Source organism: Babylonia areolata, chromosome 22, assembly GCF_041734735.1.
Source record: "Babylonia areolata isolate BAREFJ2019XMU chromosome 22, ASM4173473v1, whole genome shotgun sequence".
NCBI lineage: Eukaryota > Metazoa > Mollusca > Gastropoda > Neogastropoda > Buccinidae > Babylonia > Babylonia areolata.
The window spans coordinates 33,946,343-33,967,961 of NC_134897.1; the positions used below are offsets into that span (position 1 = coordinate 33,946,343).

Here is a 21,619-nt window from a genome sequence, read left to right on the forward strand (position 1 = left end):
CTTTGTCAGTTGACACCAAATTAGGCATAAAAATAGGAAAAATTCAGTTCTTTCCAGTCATCTTGTTTAAAACAATATTGCACCTCTGGGATGGGCACAAAAAAATTTTAAAAAGAAGCCAGATTATATGCAAACTGCATTTACTGTTATATTTATATTTTTTATATTCTCTAAACTTGGCACTTTGATCTGATATTCTGACACAACAACAAGAGCAGTCATTATTATCATTTTTTGTTCAAACAGGAACTTCTTTTGCTAAGCATGGAAGTTATATTTATTTTGCATGTCGTTGGTGCAGATAGTAAAAAAAGGGAAATTAATCTGTAATTAATGCTAGGGGACTTAATTTGCTTTAAACTGATCTTTCTCATCTTAAACATTACATTTTGAAATTATACTCAATACATAAAAAGCTTGTGTGTTTTACTCTCAGTGTACAGGGCTTTCACCATATTCATTCGCCCAAGTGGTCGTTTTCGGAAACTACTAAAATCAATACGACGAGTGGATTTATAGATCTATTGGCTGAGCCCTGAAGGTCATGAGCAAAAATCAATTGCGTACACATGTTTATACATATTCAAAACGCATGCTCATATTCTTCGCGAACGCGAACGACGCCATTTTGTTTCCAAGTTGTTGACCTGCCCGTTTAATTCTATATTCAATGGACAATACACGATAACATGTGATGGAAAGCTGAAGAAGGAGACCATTAAATATTTATTCAGAGAAAGATTTGTGAACGCCTCATCACTTACTGGATTATGCCCCAAACTGCCATAAAAAATATCCACAGAATCAGTCAGAATTCACAGTTAAAAACTGTAAACCGTGCGAGTTAATACCCTTGAATTCATGAAACGTAAAAATTTCCAGTCTTGACTTTTCTCAAAATGAAGTCCTTTCCACTTCATACGACGTTTAGAAGTACTTGTACTTGGCTCTACATGTTATTAGTTTAATAAAATACTAAATTTTCATATCAACTTTAAAACTATAAAACTAGAATGAACATAAAAGACTAACCTTCGACTCTATGGCACAGAGAGATGAGACTCTGCATACCTACCACAGAAAGAGAAAGGAAGAAGAAACCAAGACTGCTGCAGCAACCCCCATCTCTGGCATCAGCATGAGAAAGGACTTGACCCCTGCAGAACGCAAGAAAGAGACTGCACTCTACAATGAGCTGCAAACGAAGAGAGAAGGCGTCAGAGGACGACAAAGCAAGATGGGTGAGAGGCAACAAGCGTGTGGTCTACCTCGGGGAACCGCCGGATCAGGCGAGACTCTGAGTATAAAAAAAAATTCTCAACCCGCAATGTACATAGTTTTAAAGCTTCATCAGTTCCCAAACAATCTTCTAATCGCCAGAACAATACAGCCAATGCTTCCTTGAACTCACGTACGTGCCTCTACAGCAATGCAGATTCATCACTGAACAAAAGGAGTGAACTACAAGCCCTTATCAGCATGTAAAAAACATCAGTAATTGGAATCACTGAAGACAAACCAAAGAACACAAGATATGCAGTACAGGAGTACGAGGTAGCCATTGATGGTTATGACCTTTTTCATAACCTCACGGACAAGAGAGGACGGGGAATGTGCTTATATGTAGACAGCAACCTCAAAGCTTCCCAGACAGAAGTTCAAGACAACGACTTTGAAGAGCAAATATTAGTCGAATGCCGTCTGGATGGCTCAGATAAACTTCTGGTTGGATTGATATACAGAAGCCCAAACTCTCCTCCGGAAAACACAGAAAAACTCAACAAACTGATTGTGAATCTGGGCAAACAGAAGCAGTACTGATGGGTGACTTTAACCACCCGAACTGGCAAAATGAGACCTGCAATTGTAGGAACACCAAGCGCAGAAATTCCTCAAAGCCACCCAAGATGCATATCTCACCCAGCACCAGAAGGAGCCAACAAGATTTAGGCAAGGACAGAACCCCAGCCTAGATGACTTGGTCTTCACCAACAGAGAGGAGATGAGAGACAGCATCACAACACAAGCCGGACTAGGAAGAAGCGACCACGTGACTCTCATCATCAGCTTCTCATGTTCATACGAAAAGCGAGAACCAGCAAGGAAGAAGACCAAGTTTGAAGAGGGAAACTACGAAGAAATGAATTTGGACCTCGCTGAAGCAGACTGGGACGAACTTCTCTCCAACAAGTCAGTTGAAGAAACTTGGGAATCCATCAAGGATGAGATCCAGAAAGCTGTCGATAAGTACATCCCAACAGTGATGACATCAGGAAGAACTACCCTGAAATGGATGGACCCGAAAACACTGAACACTGTTCGAAACAAACACAGACTCTTCAGGATATGGAAAAAATCACGAGACCCTCGAGACGAGCAGGAATACCGTCGCGCATATAACCAAGCCAGAAGAGCGTGCCACAAAGCGAAGAGAGGTAGAGAGGAAAAGGTGGTAGCCAACGCAAAGAAAAACAGCAAAGTCTTTTGGTCATACGTCAAATCGAAAACCAAATGCAGGTCAGGCACTGCAGATTTGAAAAAAGCTGACGGAAAAAAAAAACGACAACAGACAAAGAAAAGGCAGACGTTCTAAACGAATTTTTTCAAAACGTCTTCACCCAGGAAGAAAAAGAGAACCTACCACCACCTCCCGAGTACAGCATTCAGGAAATACTGCAAGAGGTAAACATCACTGAAGTGGATGTGAAAAAGGCACTTCAAAATCTGAAAACAAACAAGGCACCTGGACCCGACGGAATCCACCCCATGGTGTTGGCGAAGGCAGCAGTCTCTAGTACGCCCAATAGCACATCTATTCCGCCTCACTCTGGATCGTGGGGAAATTCCTAATGATTAGAAAGAAGCCACAGTCACTCCTACCTACAAGAGGAAAGGAAGCCGACAGCAGCCAGCAAAATACCGACCTGTCAGCCTGACCTGTATCCTGTGCAAGGTAATGGAAACGTTCCTGAGGGCACTAATAATGCATCACCTACAGCGCAATGAACTACTCTGTGAAGAGCAACATGGAGTCGTTCAAGGGAAATCTTACGTGACCAATCTACTGGAAGCTCTCGATGACTGGACCAGGCTGATAGACTCCGGCAGCAGCACTGACGTCGTGTATATGGACTTCCAAAAAGCCTTTGACACTGTACCGCACTGTCGTCTGCTGAAGAAAGTTGAAGCCCGCGGGGTAATAGGCCCAATACTCAACTGGATATCAACCTTCCTTGGTGACCGAAAGCAACGAGTCAGAATCAATGGAACTTTCTCAGATGAAGTAGCAGTCACAAGCGGTATCCCTCAAGGCAGTGTACCAGGACCCATCCTGTTTGTCATCTACATCAACGACCTACCGAAACATGTACAAAACACCGTCAAACTGTTTGCAGATGACACAAAAATCTATGCCGCTAGCGACAACCAGGAATCGACCGCATTTCTTCAACAGGACCTAGACAGCCTCCAGAAATGGTCAAACGATTGGCTTCTGAGATTCCACCCGCAGAAATGCAAAGTGATGAAAATCGGCACACGGAAATCAAAAGCATCGTACCATATGAAGCATGCAGATGCTGAAACCGGAACCATCAGAGAAATACCCTTGGCAGAAAGTGAGGTGGAAGCGGACCTTGGTGTTCAAGTTGACAATGACCTCAAATTTAAGCAACACGTGGACAGTGTCACAGCAAGAGCAAACAGTGTGATTGCCATCATCCACAGAACCTTTGAGTTCTTAGACTGCAAGCTCTTCATCCAGCTATACAAAACACTTGTGAGGCCTATCCTCGAGTATGGACAAACTGTGTGGCAACCTAGACATAAGACATTATGCAAGCAGCTAGAGGACGTGCAGCGCCGAGCCACAAAGCTGATCTCCTCAATCAGTGAGCTACCTTACTCAGAAAGACTAGAGCGACTCGGCCTGCCTAGCCTGGAACACAGACGACTCAGAGGGGATATGATAGACACCTTCAAGTATGTCCACGGAATCTACAAGACTGAAAAACCAAAACTTGAAACCACAGAGGAATCAGGCACCAGAGGAAACGCGAAGAAACTGTTCCCGTACCACACCCACTGTGACACCAGGAAACAGTTCTTCAGTGAAAGGGTCACCAAGACGTGGAACAGTCTCCCAGGCGAAGTGGTCTTTGCACCGTCGGTGAATGCCTTTAAGAGCAGACTGGATGTCTACTGGAAGAACATACCAGCCAAGTACAATCCGTCTTGCCAATAAGCCACGCATGCAAAGTTTAGTATGTACAACTGATGACCCACACGGAGCGATGAACAGGTCTTCAAGACCTAAAACATCGTACAGTTCAAGTTCTAGAGAAACTGAATCGACCGAGTTGTACTACATTCCCGGCGGGTGTAACTAAACTTGTACATCTATCTAGATCTAGAGAAAACGGCTAAATGTTGCGGTGTGATTGCGGCGATAGCCACAGCTCCTTTACCGCGGACTTAAAAAAAATTTTTATTGCCCTTAAAGATTTTTTGAATGCCCAAGGTACACCAGAATAATATGATTTAAACAGTGTTCTCACTGCGAATACCTCAATCGATTTATCGCCCTTTAAAAAAAAAAGAAAAAGAAAAAAAGTTATGTTCAAATATTATATTTTAGAACGGCAGTTAAGGAGCCACGACAGTGTAATGGGTAACACAGTTTCTTCTCACCCGAACACACGGGGTTCGAATATGGTTAGGACTTTTTTTTTCTTTTTCCTTTTTTTTTTTAACCCGAAGCTTTATAGTAACAAATACAGAACACATTTTAACGATTTGTTGTTTTTTTTAAGTGTATCACAAGTGAGTCTTGAAGGCCTTGCCTCTCTTGTTTTCTGAATGTGTTAACAGACGTCCAATTTAGAAACAAGCTGCCAACAACTGTTAGTTAACGGTAGTATCCCAAAATGACCGCAATATAGAAAAAACAGCAACAACAAAAGACAGTAGCAGCAACACTAACTAAACATTGGATGATGACAATAGCAACAACAAAAGACAGTAGCAGCAACACTGATAATAATAATACATTATTATCATCATTATTACTATCATCATTATTATTGCACAAATAACGCTAACACTACAAAGACTTTTTTTAAAACGTTCATATAAACATAATACATATTATCAGTAAAAACAAAAATACGTAAAGGAAAATGCAGGGCTCGGAAACGGGCAGCTGATACAACTCTCCAAATTCTAAAAGGGACGTTACTTTTGTCACACGGCAATGGACTAGCATTTTTCCCCACACACGAAGTGGAAGCCAGTCCCCTACCCCCCAACCCCGCAAGCAGCAACACGTGACCAGCAAAACGCCACGCCATGCATAGGGAGAGGCAGTAACAAAAATATTATCATATAGCGAGATTTTGTCCATCTCCATGCACTGCCTCAGATTACTCCTCTATTACTGAAGGCAAATCATTCTGCGCGAAAGACCACACGAACAAAAAATTGTATGAAGGCCAACAGCCCAATGAAGAAGGGTGAAAAGATAAATCTACCACGCACACTGAAGCTGAACCAGCGAGCACCACGAACACTTCCGGTGAGCAACTACGCATTTATACACATTCGTTAGGAGGGCACATGTATTATCATGAAGTTAGAATGAAGACAAAAAATCGTTAAGCATCTTGCATTCGCGTACACACACACACACACACACACACACACACACAGATATATACATATATATATATACATATATATATATATATATATATATATATATATACATATATATATATATATATATATATATATACACCCAACACGTATAGCAGATTGTTACTGATAATTCAACAAATATACGCTAACAAACAAAATATGCCTGTAAATTATAAAAATAGTCCGATTGGAGGAAAGCTTGCGAACGGTTCATTTCCCCCTCACGTCCAACTCATTTTCAACGAACTCACTGATTATTTCATCATTTTTTACATTTACGGAGTTCATTAGGAATCATTTCTCGCTGGATCCCCCCACCCGCCCGCCCCCCTCAAAAGAAAAAGGAAAAGAAAAGAAAGAAAGAAAAAAGCTCTCTGTTGACAAGAATCAGTCGAACAAAATAGATCGTGAGTTAGCAACATTTAGCAATGGAAGAGCAAAGCAAAATATGGAATGTGAAATGCAAAACGCACTGAAATAGTACAGTATTTGACAAGAATGGACAAGTCTCGTATGATAAACGCGGGAAAAAAATTTTTTAAACCAAAAAAACAAGCGTCAGCAACCGTGGGTTAAAACACTTTACGCAATAGGTTGGTTCCGAAGAAAATGGTTAAACGGGGACAGCTCTATGTCCCCCCAGGTCTATGTTCCCCCGCATCTATGTTCCCCCAGATTTTCTTTCAGCTAGATCTGAATTCCCCCAGGGCTATATCCTCCCCGGGTCCATGTTCCCCCAGGTCTAGGACCACTATTGACCATGACCCAAAAGTGCTAAGACTGAGTTATTTTGTTACATCTCTTTGACCATTGCTTGACCACTACTGACCATCGTTGTACACTATCAGAGTTCAACTTGCATCACTTTGTGACGACTATACATTATTTGAACGTCTCGGCAGGGTTTGACCATTAGCTGACCACTGTTGATTTCTGCTGGCTATTAGTAACCATTTCTTGTCACTGCTGGCCATTACAGACCACTTCTGACCACTTCGCAAATCTTCAATGACCGGTGCTGACCACTGATCACTGACGACCAGTACCCAAAAGTGTATGCATGATTAAAAATACGTAGGCCTGGGGGAACGCAGACCTGGGGGAATACAGACCGGGGAGAACATAGACCTGGGGGAACACAGACCTGGGGGAACACAGACATGCTCCCGGTTAAACAAGGAGAGTGGAAAAGCGAACCCCGTTAAAGACATTCGTCACAAACGGGGAAGCTGTGGAAGCAGTACGTGATGCCCAGAGAGAAAGAAAACAGGACAGACGTCGAGAGCAAAACTGAAAGAAAATGCTGAGATCATATCTCAAGAGATCGCAAGAGAAGACCCAAACAAAACTTAGGAATACTTCATACAGAGACAAAAGGAAAGTATCTTTTCACCGAAGGAAAAAATAAACAAAAAACAAACAACAACAAAAAACACAAAAAAAACAAGTAACAAAAGCATGATCCTTCACCGTAACCAAAGAAAATCTCTCCAACATGAGCTTTCAGAGAGGCCAATGATTATGAAATCACTGTGTCGCTCGCTCGCTCGCTCGCATGCACGCACGCACGCAGAGAGAGAAAGCGCGCGTTTTCAAAGAAATTCCTGCCCACCTCATCTCACATGTAATCTGAGTACTGGATTTCCTTATTTCTTTTTTTTTGTCCCCACACCGTTCATCCCGATCCCCTCCTACACAGCCACACCCAGGTTCGTCTTCTACAGTCCCAGTGCCAATCGTCCACAATGAGACACCTGCCGCCATGCTGATCAGGAAATTTGATCAGCACTCCCAAAGGCGCAACCATGAAGTGAACGATACTCGACTGCCTGGCCAGTCTTCCCATCTGAGCCCAAGGCACACTCTGTTCTGGGTAGGAGTCGGCCACGGGCCGCAAAAACCCCACACTGATGCCTGTGGCGGGGTTCGAACATGCACTCTCCTAACCAGTCGTTAGTGCTGACCACTTCCACATGAAACACGCAATGCAGAATGCAAATAAATCAGACACTTCTGTGTAAAGGCCAAATACAAAGAATTCTTGCTCACAGCAGTACCACACGGAAAGAAGAATGCCTACTCAACAGGAAACAGTCATAAATCGAACACCGCTGTTTAAAACAAACAAAAAATACTGAAACACCTGCCTGCAAACATATTCAACACTCACGTTCCATTATTTTGAAATACACACACACACACACACACACACACACACACACACACACTACTACGAGTGGCCACAACACAAGTGGACTATTAATGACGCCCAAAGAAATTGTTCAACCTGACTGGAAGCAGCTGATGATCTAGAGGCACGAGAGTTCCGAAACTGTGTATCATTCAAAAACAAGTCATTAAGCCTGAACCGGACTATAAATGGCGGGCGATTTGAATCAAGCCAGTTTCTCACCAGAGCCTGACACTGTGACGTCGGTGAAGGTTTATTCAAAATAAAAGCCTAATAAAGCTACGGTTTGGCTTCATTTATGGCAGAGAGCGAGATTTGCCTAGCAGCTTCCAATCTAGACCTGAATTGACTTTGGAAAGTACAAAATGTGTCAGCTACACGTAATACAAAATTTGAATGCAGAGAAAAGGGGCGGAGCTAGAGCCGTTTGTGTTTGCGCTAGACGTGTCTGTCAGATAAAAATAGCACCAGCACGTGGTACTGTCCGGTGAGAATTGGAAAGCATGCAGACAGCCCCTCGACGTTGGCAACCGTAAACGACCACATTGTGTGGCAGGAGTACACGGATCTTTCTCCGCTAACAGTGAGTCGGTCTTTGTTTTGCTTTCACCTCCCACATGTTTACATTTCTACCGGACACGTGCTCGCGCTTTTTATAGATAAACTCCGCCCCTTTCCCTTTTATGGATAGGCTCTAGTGCGCATGCGCAACCTTGCTCTCGGGAGTTAAGACTTTAAGACTTTAACACAGAACCTGGCTCATACACGGGTTCAACAATCATCAAACACTGCTATCATTTAAGTGTTATTGAAACCGGAAAACATGTCTCTAAATGAATAAACGATACGCTAAAATACGTGTAGAAAATTAACGTTTTCCTCACGAACGGTGAGAGCGACAGACTTAAAACACAGACAGAAAGAAAGTCATAGCTTGCCTGGCTCGGGGGCGGACGTTTGTAAACGGCGAGATGGGTTTGCGGCCAGAAGCAGGCCGCGAATTTGCCATGGATCCTTCTAGTTTTTCCCTGAAAAAATAAATAAGATACGTAAAATAAGCAAATGGAAATTGCATTTAAGCAAACACTCTAGAAATGTAAATGCAGTCAATCGAACAACTCGTCGAAGGCGAAGAAAAAGTCAAAGCCAGAATCACGAACTTACCTGAAATTCACTTGGGGAGCAACACACACACACACACACACACACACACACACACACACACACGCACGCACGCACAGAGAGAGAGAGAGAGAGAGAGAGAGAGAGGGAGGGACAGAAGAAAACATACATAAACTGACACACAGATAGATTGATAGATAAGAAATACATAAACTGACACACATTTTTTTTCCTTTCTTTTTTAAGCAAAAGGATTCAACGTTTCATCGCAGTGTTTAAACTGCAGTCTCCACCAGCTTAAGTGGTGCGGTGGAACATTCACTGATTGATGTGTTTCTACACTTTTAAGAGGAAGATGGCAAAATGGTCAAGACGCTCCTCTGCTAATAGAGACTCCGACTGGGTCTTGGTTCGAATCCCGCTCTCGCCCTTTTTCCCAAGTTTGACTGGAAAATCAAACTGAGGGTCTTGTCATTCGGATGAGACGATAAACCGAGGTCCCGTGTGCAGCACGCAGCACGAAACCGTTGTCCTGTAGCAACATATTATAGAAGAAACCTACTCTGATATATACATATATATATATTCATGCTCTCAAGGCCTGACTAAGCGCGTGGAATTCCGCTGCTGGTCAGACCTCAGCCTAGCAGGTGTGGTGAAACTTTTATGGATCAGTCCTAACTCAGTGACGCCTCCGCGAGAAATCGAAACTGAAACCCTATAGCTTTATGAATAAGCCCATGGGTCAGTGATTAGAAGAATTTTTAAAAAAAATTTTTTTAAGGGATGTCGTCGGGAGAGTGAGTCTGAAATTCGGTCAACAAACGCCAAAACGACGAAGTCAGATTCCAAAATAACTGTAACGCAAACAACAAGCCAACAGAAACTAAAACAACTGATCATGCACCACCACCCTTCAAATGCCTGACTGCAAATATGGAACAAAAATAACAGTAACAGGCTGCGTACAGTTCATGAACACAGCCAACCGGTGTACTGATCAAACAGCGAGACAGGTAAACGTCTCCAATACCAAACTTTAACAAGCCCTGCAAACAGCCGTGTCAAAGCCGAATCTTCACCGATTCTGACTGGCTTAGCGTCGAGAGATAACCCCCCTCCCACACCCCTTCTCAAACTAATTACAAATCGCGTAATGGGTCGAAACGGTTACAAAGCAAAAACATGGAAACCAATCAGAGGAAAAAGGGAAGTACCAGCTCCAACCAATTACATCACACGTACCAAGTATTTTTGCATCAGTTACGAAACGTTTTTCCTTTTTTTTTTTTCTTTTATTCTTCTTCCCCCCTCTCCCTAACCTCCCTCACACCCCCCCCCCCCCCCCACCTCCCCCTCACCCACCCTCCCTAATGTAGCACATTTAGCTTTGACATGGTTATTAATGGCACAAAGTGCAGCATGCATGCAGACAGCTTTTACTTTGGAGTGAACTCGGTCTGTGTTGCTCTCCGCCTTCGTGCGTTGGCAAAGCCGCCAAGGCCTGCGGCCGTTGCGCGCACCGGAGGTTTGTTCTTTGTTGCTGACGGAGTTCGAGGGAGTTGGTCCACACTCACCCTGGTGATGGAAGATGGTCGTCACTTTAAGCGCCTGCTTCTCTCTCTCTCTCTCTCTCTCTCTCTCTCTCTCTCTCTCAAAGCTAGACTCCCCAATCATTACATGCTGATCTTTCCAAAAGTGAAAATTCTGAAAGCCAATTTCGATCCCCCTCCGCTTCCATGCTTGGGATGAGTACTGTCAATTTCTTCAGTTTCGACAGATTCACGGGGAACTGTCGGTGGGACGTGGTGGTTTCCATTCTGGAGGGGACGCTCACTCAGTCTGGTTCCGCGACGAAGCAATATCTTTCCGAGTAAACGGCTTAATATGTAGTGTCCAAAGCATGCAATGACAGAACAGACACCACTGAACACCACTTGGCATCAGCGCAGAATGTCCTCTAGTGTTCAGCCTCCTGTGGACTGCCGGTGCTGAGATTGCGACGGGTGAACTCAGGAGTGGCTGTAAATATGGGACTCGGAACGAGTGGAGTGGGAGTTATGCCAGAGAAACGGTACAAAAGATGGGGCAGCCACAAAAAACAAACAAACGAAAAAAAAGCAAACCTAAGCCATGACCGTTTAACATGGAAAATCACACCCATAAAATTAAAACATAGCATGGTTGTAAACACTGAGTGCAACGTTACATATACATGAAGAATAGTAGATAAGAACACACACATACAACACACCTTGTTCACATTCGCACACACACTTGAATGTGTTATTTAGTACTTATCCACACCTTACACAAGGTATAAGCGTCATTCGTCACAACTCCACTATCCAACTATATCAGAAAGAACAAAGAAACAGATTATTCTTACAAAGGTAAAAGATGGGCACTATGGTCGCAAAATATGTACGCAATAACTATGAGACATCCAAACCTTTTATTTCTGTCCAAAGTAAAGGCGATAAATTTGGTCAGTGATCTTATCATTATTTAAACATCTATCAATACTAGTAAAGTCAATTTCCACTCAAATTTATCAGTTAAAAACCATAAAATGTCTTGCAAAAATCACTGAAGGCTTTACACACAAACAGAAAATGTATTTCATCTTTCAATTATGCGCCACACATAGAAGGGGGTCGAAGTCGAAATGTGTCGAAGTCAAAGTCGAAATATTTTAATTGTCAGACCACAGATCCGTAACAATGGAGTTCACAAGGACAAACATAATTAATACAGGGAAATGAATATTAGGACAATCATTGAACTACATGGGCATCGATAACGATTCTAGAGCATTTGCTCGTAATGAAAATGCCTTGAATACAAACTTGCATGTACTGACACTCAATCTCTCACACGCACAAGATAACAACATGGACATCTTAAATGTTTGTGAAATTTAACAGGAATAAACTGAGAACGCAGGGAACAGTACTTAGGGCAGACCAAAAGAAAATGCATTTCGGTTTCCGGAGTGTCAACACAAAAAGGACAATTCCTACTTTGACCATCATAGTTAAACTGCAGAAAGTGTGAGCGCAAGCTGGACATTCCAATTCTAAACCGCGAAAAAACACGGCGCATATTTATACATCTGACATCGTTCAAGTAAGGTTTAAGTGACAAGGACTGGTTGTAAGCTGAATACACATCATAACAAGACAGGCAAGGCCTTCAAGACTCACTTGTGATACACTTTAAAAAAAAAAAAAAAAAAAAAAGAATCTAATCGTTAAAATGTGTTCTGTATTTGTTATTATAAAGCTTCGCGTTAAAAAAAAAAAAGAAGTCCTAACCAGATTCGAACCCCGCGTGTTCGGGTGAGAAGAAACAGAGGTGCAATATTGTTTTAAACAAGATGACTGGAAAGAACTGAATTTTTCCTATTTTTATGCCTAATTTGGTGTCAACTGACAAAGTATTTGCAGAGAAAATGTCAATGTTAAAGTTTACCACGGACACACACACACACACACACACACACACACACACACAACCGAACACCGGGTTAAAACATAGACTCACTTTGTTTACACAAGTGAGTCAAAAAGCGTGAGACTGGAGAGCTGAATGCCAGTCTTGAGTAAAGCAATCAACCAGACGCTGCTTAAATTCAATCATAAACATTTTGACATTACCAACTGACTGAGCCTCCCAAACAACACCAAATCCAAATTTATACAAAACATTTCTCATAGAGCAGGCCCAAGTACAATAATTATGACTTTGCAATGATAACATCATATTATAAGCTTTCTTAGGGAAACGGTCATTATCCATAAAGACAACACGAAGCCAAAATTTAATACACTTGGAGTAGGTGGTCACATACAGGGGATAGCGACCAAGTTCACCGTAAATCAAGTGTCTTGGTGCTCTCTGACTCACGCCCAAAAGACGTTTCATTTCTGACAAGTGTACCCTTTCAATGCGCTCTTTATTTCCAGTCAAACCCCAAACTTCTGCTCCGTATGTCAAAATTGGTTTGATATGCATGTCAAATAGTTTGAAAAAAAATACCGGGGGAGTGTTCACCAATAGACCAAAGCATTTTAAAGATAGTTGCACATCCCTTTCTCGCACGTTCAGACAAATCACGCATAGTGGGTTGGAAAGAAAACCGCGTAGTAAGGATAACACCAAGATACTTGTACATGCTAACAGTTTTCAGTTGTGCATCACCGAACATCCATGCCTCGTTCTGCGCAAGAAAACCTCCATTTTAGACAACAATATTTGATTTATCAAGGTTTACAACTAAATCAAGGCGTCTGGCGGTTTCGAACAAAATATTCAGCTGGGTTTTAAAACCAGTTATGCTGTCAGATAACAAGGCAACATCGTCGGCGAATAACAAGATCAAAATCTAGATAAACTCTGGTGAAAGGTGAATCCCGTGCCTACCATGATAATTAATTTCTTTTGTTAACTCATTAATGAATAATGAAAACAATGCAGGAGAACATACTTCGCCTTGTTTCAGCCCGCGAGGACATAGAAAAGTGTCTGTGAGGTCACCTCCGACGCGAACACGCGCCTTAACAACTGTGTAAATACTTTTCAGTGCATTTAACAATTTTCCATTGATACCATTGACACTCAGAATTCTGTTTTCGTTCTTCTTTCAAGTCGGAGACTGATGTTTTCAGTTGGTCAGCTTCAGCTTTCCCCTCAGTCACTTCTTCATGTAGCACAGCCACACTGTTTTATTTGCTTATTTATCATCATTGTTGTCTTATTTATTTATTTATTGTTATATTTTTATTATTATTATTATTATTACTACTACCTTTTTATAATTATTTATTTATTTATGTAAGCTTATCTATTATTTATTCACCTTTTCTTTCTCAAGGCCTGACTAAGCGCGTTGGGTTACGCTGCTGGCCAGGCATCTGCTTGGCAGATGTGGTGTAGCGTATATGGATTTGTCCGAACGCAGTGATGCCTCCTTGAGCTACTGAAACTGAAACTGAAACTCAGAATTCTCCAGAGCTTATCTCTTCTAACAGTATCGAAAGCTTTTTTGAAAATCAATAAACGCAACATATAATTTTCTATGTCTGAGCAGTTGTCTCTGTATTAATGTAAGCAATGTAAAAATGTGATCAGTTGTGCAATGACCTTCTCTGAGCCCAGCTTGTTCTTCCCCAATAACCCCATTTTCTTCAATCCGTTTAGTAATACGTCTATTCAGCACACAAGTGTGAAGCTTGCTACAAATGTTTAACAGGGAGATGCCACGATAATTATCAGGTACATTCAAATCGCCCATCTTATGGAGTGGTTGCAACACTGACAAACACCAATCATCTGGAAAAATGCCGTGATCAAATATGAAATTAAAAAACTTCAAAAAAAAAAAGGCATGATGTGAAATGCACTATGTTTGTACAATTCTCCAATTAGCCTATCAGGCCCAGCAGCTTTCTGACTCCTGAGTGCCCTGACAGCAGCTTCGATTTCTGATACAGAAATTTCTTGATCTAATGAATCATTTCTCTCTCATAAACGAACAGCATGCCGGTTATCATAATACATACAAAAGTCATCATCACTACCGTTATCCACAGAAAAATCATTGAAAACATTTTGAAAGTGGGAGAACTAATCATTGCAAGAAATATTGTCGGTACCACCTGATCTAGGCCTAACAAAACGAACTGTGTCCCAATCATACTGAACAAAAACCTAAAAAACAAAGTTTCCACCATAAATCTAGAGAAATGATGTAGCAACTCATGTGAACTAGTGGGGGTGCGTCTCGAAAAACCGGACGGAATTCACAAAAGCATCGTGCTCATCAATGCCTATGTTCACCCAGGAACCTGCACAACAAAAGAGGTTTGGGCCTTTTTAGAGGAAATAGAGCACGAACTTGGAGACTCAGTCATTATCTGTGGAGACCTCAATGCAAGATCGAAGCTATGGGACCAGCGGAACACCAACCCACAAGGACTTGCACTTGAAGGAATGATAGGGGAAATTCTTCTTAGCCCATTAACAACCACATCCCCAACTCGCCTTGGAACAAGACAAGTGGACAGTGACAGTGTGATTGACATCGCTCTAACATCTCCAAAATTCAGAGCAGAAATGAATGCAGAGACGCTTCCACACCAAGGCAGTGACCACCTCCCGGTAGTGTTCAGTCTACAGAAACTGTCAGATAAACCCTGTATGAAACCGCGTGATCCATTTCAGTATGAAAACAAAGAGACAACCATCATCGAAAAATTAAGACGCAGAAGAAACAAAAGAACGGCACTGAACAGGATGCAAACTATTCAGCCCCCATGGTGGAATACCGACACAGAGAGAGCCTGGATAGAAAAACATGCGGCTGTCAAACTTTGGCAAAAAGAAAGAACAAAACCATCTCCGGACAAAGATATTGAAACAAAAATGAAAGAAAAAACTAAACAGTTTGAAATCATTGCTCAAGAGGCCACAAATGACAAGTGGAAACAGTTTTGCGAGGCACTCAGTTATGACTCAACATTGACAGAGTTCTGGCAATTTTATCGTCGGATGGAAGGGAAAACGTGCACAACAACAACCCCAGACATGGTAGACACTGACGGAACCAAGCTTAAGACAAACGAAGAAAAAGGATCCGCCCTGCTCAAACGTTTCATACAACAGAGCGATCAAAGAAACTTAGATGAGAAAAAGAAATATGTTGAGGAGTTAAACCAAACCCTTATGCAGACTGGACCTGATGATGACTTGACAATAGATGATCTAAACGAAGCAATAGCTAAATGCAAGAAAGAATCAGCTCCTGGCCCAGACAAAGTTCGCTACTCGGACATCAAGGAACTATCGGAAGAAGACAGAAGCAACCTTTTCAATCTATATCAAAACAGTTTCCACAATGGACATGTGCCGGAGGACTGGACACACAGCTTCTTAAAACTCATACCAAAACCAGGAAAGGACCATCATCAGGTAAGCGGCTACCGGATCCTAACCATGCAAAACATTGCCGGAAAGCTCATGGAACGCATGATAGCCAGGAAACTTGCAAGGGATCTTGAACACAGGCACAGTCTCCCTTCAAATCAAGGTGGTTACAGAACAGGCAAGTCCACATGGGAAAACGCAGCTGCTTTTGCATATGAGGTGTATGAAGGATTTCAAAGAAAAGAAGAAACACTAGCAGTAGCAGTAGATCTTGAAGATGCCTACAATAAGGTCCAGTTTGCGCATCTCATGGAGCTGCTACTAAGGTATGGAGTAAGTTTGACACTGACAAGATGGATAGCAGCAGCGCTTCTGGAAAGAACCGTCGTCCTACGCCTCGGAGATTGGATGTCTGCACCTTCTAAACTATCCATGGGACTGCCACAAGGGTCTCCGCTTTCTCCTGTCCTCTACAATGTCTACACGAAGGGCCTTGCAGACTTAAACAACAATGGAAAGCTCGGGTGCTCTATCAGTGCAGAGACCTGGCTTTAAAACTCAATACCAGGAAAGAACTAAAACCGGTCCGAACAACTAAAATGTTTCTGAATGTAAAGCCACAGGGTCTTATCAATCCAGGGAAAGAGAGACGGATCCCCCAAAGATTTAAAGGGGCATCACATTCTTGTCACTCGATGCGGATAGAGGGAACTGGCAGCACCTGGAATAACCATCAGGGATTGCTTTCCTCAAACATACGAGAAATACTTCCAGGATCAAACCTTAACCGCTTAAAAGCACAACCAAATTGAACAACGCCATTTGCATAACCAATACTGTTCCGAGAGTGCGAACCCACGGACATGGTGTGCTAACAACAGCTGCAAAGAACCAAATTAAGAGTCCAAATGCTATGGCTGATCCTACAACATATGCGCCCACAAAACCTGCGAACCCGTGACCTTAGTGCAGGAGAACAAGTTAGAAGATCAAGCCTATACATTGCCCTCGAAAATCTATTTACGGCAGTCAAAGACCAAAAGGCAGCGCTAGGACGAGGAGACATATGGGGAAAAAACTCTCCCTTTGCTAATCAAAAAAAAGAATGGGAAGAACCCCGAACGTCCTCTCTCAACACTTAGCCTTTTTCTCGCACTCTTTGAAAGACATTCAGGAAAGGCCGAGGGAAAATATCGGACGTGAAACTACCGAAACAGATGAAGAGGTCTCTAACTCAGAGGCTTCACCCAAAAAAACCGGTAGGTCATGCAAACATAAAGAGACTTTTTGTTGTGATGATTTTGCCTACAAAGCTCAACTGCAGCTAACATGCAATAAGCGTGACAATGTGCCCTCCAGTGGCTTCGGCCTTCCATAGCACGAGGAAAAATGCAAAGATTCTACCATCAGAACCCAGCAGAAAATTAAAAGGGTGGGAGCCCAAGTCATAACATCGCAACTTCAGATAAAAAATTGGACGGTTTAACTACCTTGGGACATGCAAATGTTTAGGAAATGCGAGCTACGAGATGAAGTGAACGTCACGATGGCTACAGCTAGAAAATTGGTAACCCCAGTGCAAGATATCAAAGAACAGGGAAAGGCATAAGCCATCGATGACCAAAGTAAAGGCACAGAGCAGGGGAGTTCGGCCGCAAGCTACATGTACAGTGAGCACGAAGTGTACAAATCATGCAAGAATCTGAACATTTCCAACAACATGCGCTTTTCAAAAGGAAGCTACTGTGCTTCAAATGACAAGACAGGAACCCAGACGCCACGGGTTTCTGCACAAGACCATCCCTTCCCAGCATGCAGCCATTGCTGAGATGCTGTTTTTGCAGTTCGCTGTTTTGGTGCGTTTGGCAGCGCATGAAGGACCAATTCAGGGTCTGTGCCCTTTTGTGGTTTCTTGGCGTGTTGTGAAAAGGTAGGTCACACGGGGTAGAAGAATTGAGTTGCAGAGCTACACTGTGAAAGGGATATTGGAATATTTATATTATAATCTGTTTGTTGGGAGGAGTCTGTTTTTGTGGTCCGTGGAAGCAGTGCTGTGACAAAAGGGAGGTTGTGCGAGGGTACAGGAGGTGCATGTAATGTGTGGATGGTGCAGGCGTGTGGTGAAAAAATCATGACAATGATAGCTGTCTTTGTCTCCAATGTCGGAACTTTCAGTTGGGGCAGATTGGGTTAGCCATGTGCGGTGTAAGTAATTTGGCATCTGTTTTACCCTCTATTTCTTATATATCATTTATCATCTCCCTTCCCCATCCCCCTCTGGCTGACAACCCATGGTCCTCTCGATCTCTTCGAGTGGTACGTATATAATTTTCCCACACGCAGGGCCCCTTTAGACTGAAACAACAATGGTAAACTCGGGTGTTACTCGTTGCGTAGAGACCGTCAATCTTCAAACCTTCGCAATAATTATACTCAGGATAAGAACTCAATGCCGTTGCTAGAAAAATTACAATAATTGCTCCACATGGTCAACAGAACGATTTTTTCCATCATCGCAAACCCAAACGTTTGTGCCTCAACATCAACCGGAGCAAAAACATCACTTAATTTTTGTCAGTGCAGGCGATTAACATCAGAAACTGCAATGCAACGCTCCTGGAATCAGTTTCACCGTAGATGACAATTCAGAAAACCATATCGGACCCAAATACTTAATCAAATGCAAAAGCCTTTCTGTCTTTGAATTGCAATTGGCAACCAAAGGAATGAACAACGCACTCTTTGACTATACCATTCTTAACATCAACTTGTGATCGCACGGACTTTGGGTACCTAATAACACACGTCCAATAGCAATCTAAAATTAGAAAGAGTCTACAAAATTTAAACTATGAGGATGATCATGTCGAAAACAACAAAAGAACGCCAAAGAAACACGTACTGCTTGAACTTCCTTCATTCTGCAGCAGAGATGCCAACGTTAGAACAGGTCATAAACCTAAATTCAAATCTTAGTTCATGTACCAGTGCAACGCTGTCAAAGAACACACATGCCCCCCGCCAAGAACGATGGAAGGGTACTGGATAGCTATCATTGCAGAGACACAATCCAGCTATTTTGCCGACTCAAAACCTTTTAGAAACAAAAGTGGACACAAAAAGAAATTACCCATACCATCCTACTCAAAACACAGCCATTTCATCCACACTTCAGCAGAAGCAATTTTTCAAACATTGGCAAGACGCATAAACGATTGTGAAGGACACACTCTGCATCTGGACAGAAACCAGTGTATGAAGATGGAAGCATCATATAGCACAGTTGGTCAGTCACCAAAGACCAATCCAATTGATGGTGGATTACTGCCGAAACAAAGATGGAAAATAAAAACCGTTAGGGAAGGACTACCTGCCTGGTTTAAAAGGCACAAACCCCCAGGCCTAATGATGGACGTGGTGCGCTTGTGACAAACATGGCCCTCAGATGGACTATTCTCCATCATCACATTTGCCGGAAACCATTCATTGGCCCCTTGTGCTAACCACTCAAAAGAAACCTCTTACCCAAGATATGAAAATGGGAATGGCAAAACCACACTGAGTGGGAATTAATGGCAATGGCAAGTTTCGATTAAAAGAACTGACAGGGTTTACTTGCAGAGCGACTATTTTCCAGGGGTGTTAAGGAAATTTTGAGCGAGCTGCAGACTTCAGTAAGCAACACCTAATAGCGGACTACCCCTTATGGAAATCGGAATCTCTTTTTGACAGAAAGTAAAAGATTATCAAAAAACAGGTAATAAGCCATTATCAATTCATGATGCTAAAAATTACATAAAAGCAGAGAAATGATGACTGTGTTTTTCTAACAAGAAAGTAGATACAATGTGCCTTGCAACAAAAAATATGGCGGACAATCATTTCACAAATCCACCATAGTTGCGAAAATTCTTCAAAAGGAAACAGAAAAGTCTTGGGGCTTTTCCAAAAAAGACTGACAACCCCTACTATACGCTATGTTTTGGCTCATTGAGAATCTTTAAATCCCAATCCCTCTCCCATACTAGTTTTCAGCTTTTGGTGTTTATGTTGTATCTTTGTGTGCATGTGTGGGTCCCTTCACTTTCTAAAGTGGTAACATTGTCATCCCAACGTAACACCTAAAGCACACAAAATCACAGTACACACGATCTGGACGTGCGAACACTGTCCCTGTTTCTTCTGTGTCGTGAGTGTGTGTGTGTGTGAAGGGAAGGTGGGGGTGCGGGGGAAGGTGGGGTAGAGGATAAGGTATGTGAGTGTATGCATGCCTACACTGTGGGAGCAACAGGATATTGGAACGTATATATATATATATATATATCTGTGTGTGTGTGTGTGTGTGTGTGTGTGTGTGTGTGTGCCGTGGAAGCTGTGATACGTAGACTAGAAATGAGTGTGTGGAGGAGGGGGGTAGAGGAGGTGCAGGGTAATGTGTGGTGTGTGTGTGTGTGTGTGTTGAAGATCATGTACGTTTATATGTATTTGACTGTGCTTTCATATATGTGAAACTGCATGTTCGGTGCATATCTGTTATGCATGTGTGGGTGTATATGTGAATGTGTGTCTTCATGTTTTACATCTATTTGCTTATATATCATTTATTCATCTCCTTTTTTTTTCTTTTTTTTCCCCTCAAGGCCTGACTAAGCGCGTTGGGTTACGCTGCTGGTCAGGCATCTGCTTGGCAGATGTGGTGTAGTGTATATGGATTTGTCCGAACGCAGTGACGCCTCCTTGAGCTACTGAAACTGAAACTGAAACTGTGTCCCAGAACTGCTTTGGATTAGTCGAGTGGCATTGTAGAGACTGAATCACATCCTCTCTATGCAGTTTTCTCTTTTGACGCAATAACTCTTTATACTCTACGTTTTTGGACATAAGCCAGACGGTCAGTGTCCAGGTTAGTTCTAGAGGCCCTATGTAATTGATTACGAAGAACTTTTCTGCTCTCACGGCACTCAAGGTCAAACCATACTTTTCTTCTCTCATTCCCAAACACAACTGTTTTCTTCATACATTCACCCGAGAAAGCAAAACATTCATTAAATTTTGACAGTGCAGCGTTAACATCAACATCTACAAGTGAAATTGCATCCTGAATTATTTGTTTCACCTTGTCAGAGGACATATTACTGTAGAAAGTCTCCCTCATTCCATCATCCCATTTATACTTAATCAGCGTGGACATGGGCATACATATTCTAGTCTGCTGTAGCGAAACGTTTGAATTCGAATTCACAGCCAAACAAAACTCGACAAGGGAATGCTTTGACTCTACCATGTGCTTAACATTCAAACTTTTACGAGTAAGCACTGAGCTGGATACCAAAAAATAATAACACTACAGCCATTAGTGGCAATGTATGTATATTTATCAGAATAGCTCTACAACAATTTTAAACCATTAAGAATAATCATGTCGAAATCCTCGCATACATTAAGCAGGTAACGACCAAAAGAATACACGTGACTGTCTTTAGAAATTCTGCATAAATAATCATTCTGTACAGTAGATGTCTCCAACGTATCACGACCACTCGGAGTACATAAATCACTAACTGGATCAATATTTCTGTAGTTCAGTGTACCCGAATGTGTCACGGCTGTCAGCAACCGACACACACATGCTCCTCCATGCCAAGGAAGCCAGTGAGCAAGGATACGGACAGACTATCATTGTCA

General features: G+C 42.3%; 1 protein-coding gene across 1 annotated transcript in view; it reads right to left on the reverse strand.

Annotated features, from left to right (window-relative positions):
* LOC143297106 (sodium/calcium exchanger 2-like) overlaps positions 1-21,619 on the reverse strand; it is an 85,527-nt gene that overhangs the window by 41,895 nt on the left and 22,013 nt on the right. The window contains exons 4-5 of the mRNA XM_076609278.1: positions 10,451-10,585; positions 8,824-8,913 (exon numbers count right to left, since the gene is read on the reverse strand). Coding sequence (XP_076465393.1) covers positions 8,824-8,913; positions 10,451-10,585 — 225 coding nt within the window. The remainder of the gene's footprint in view (positions 1-8,823; positions 8,914-10,450; positions 10,586-21,619) is intronic.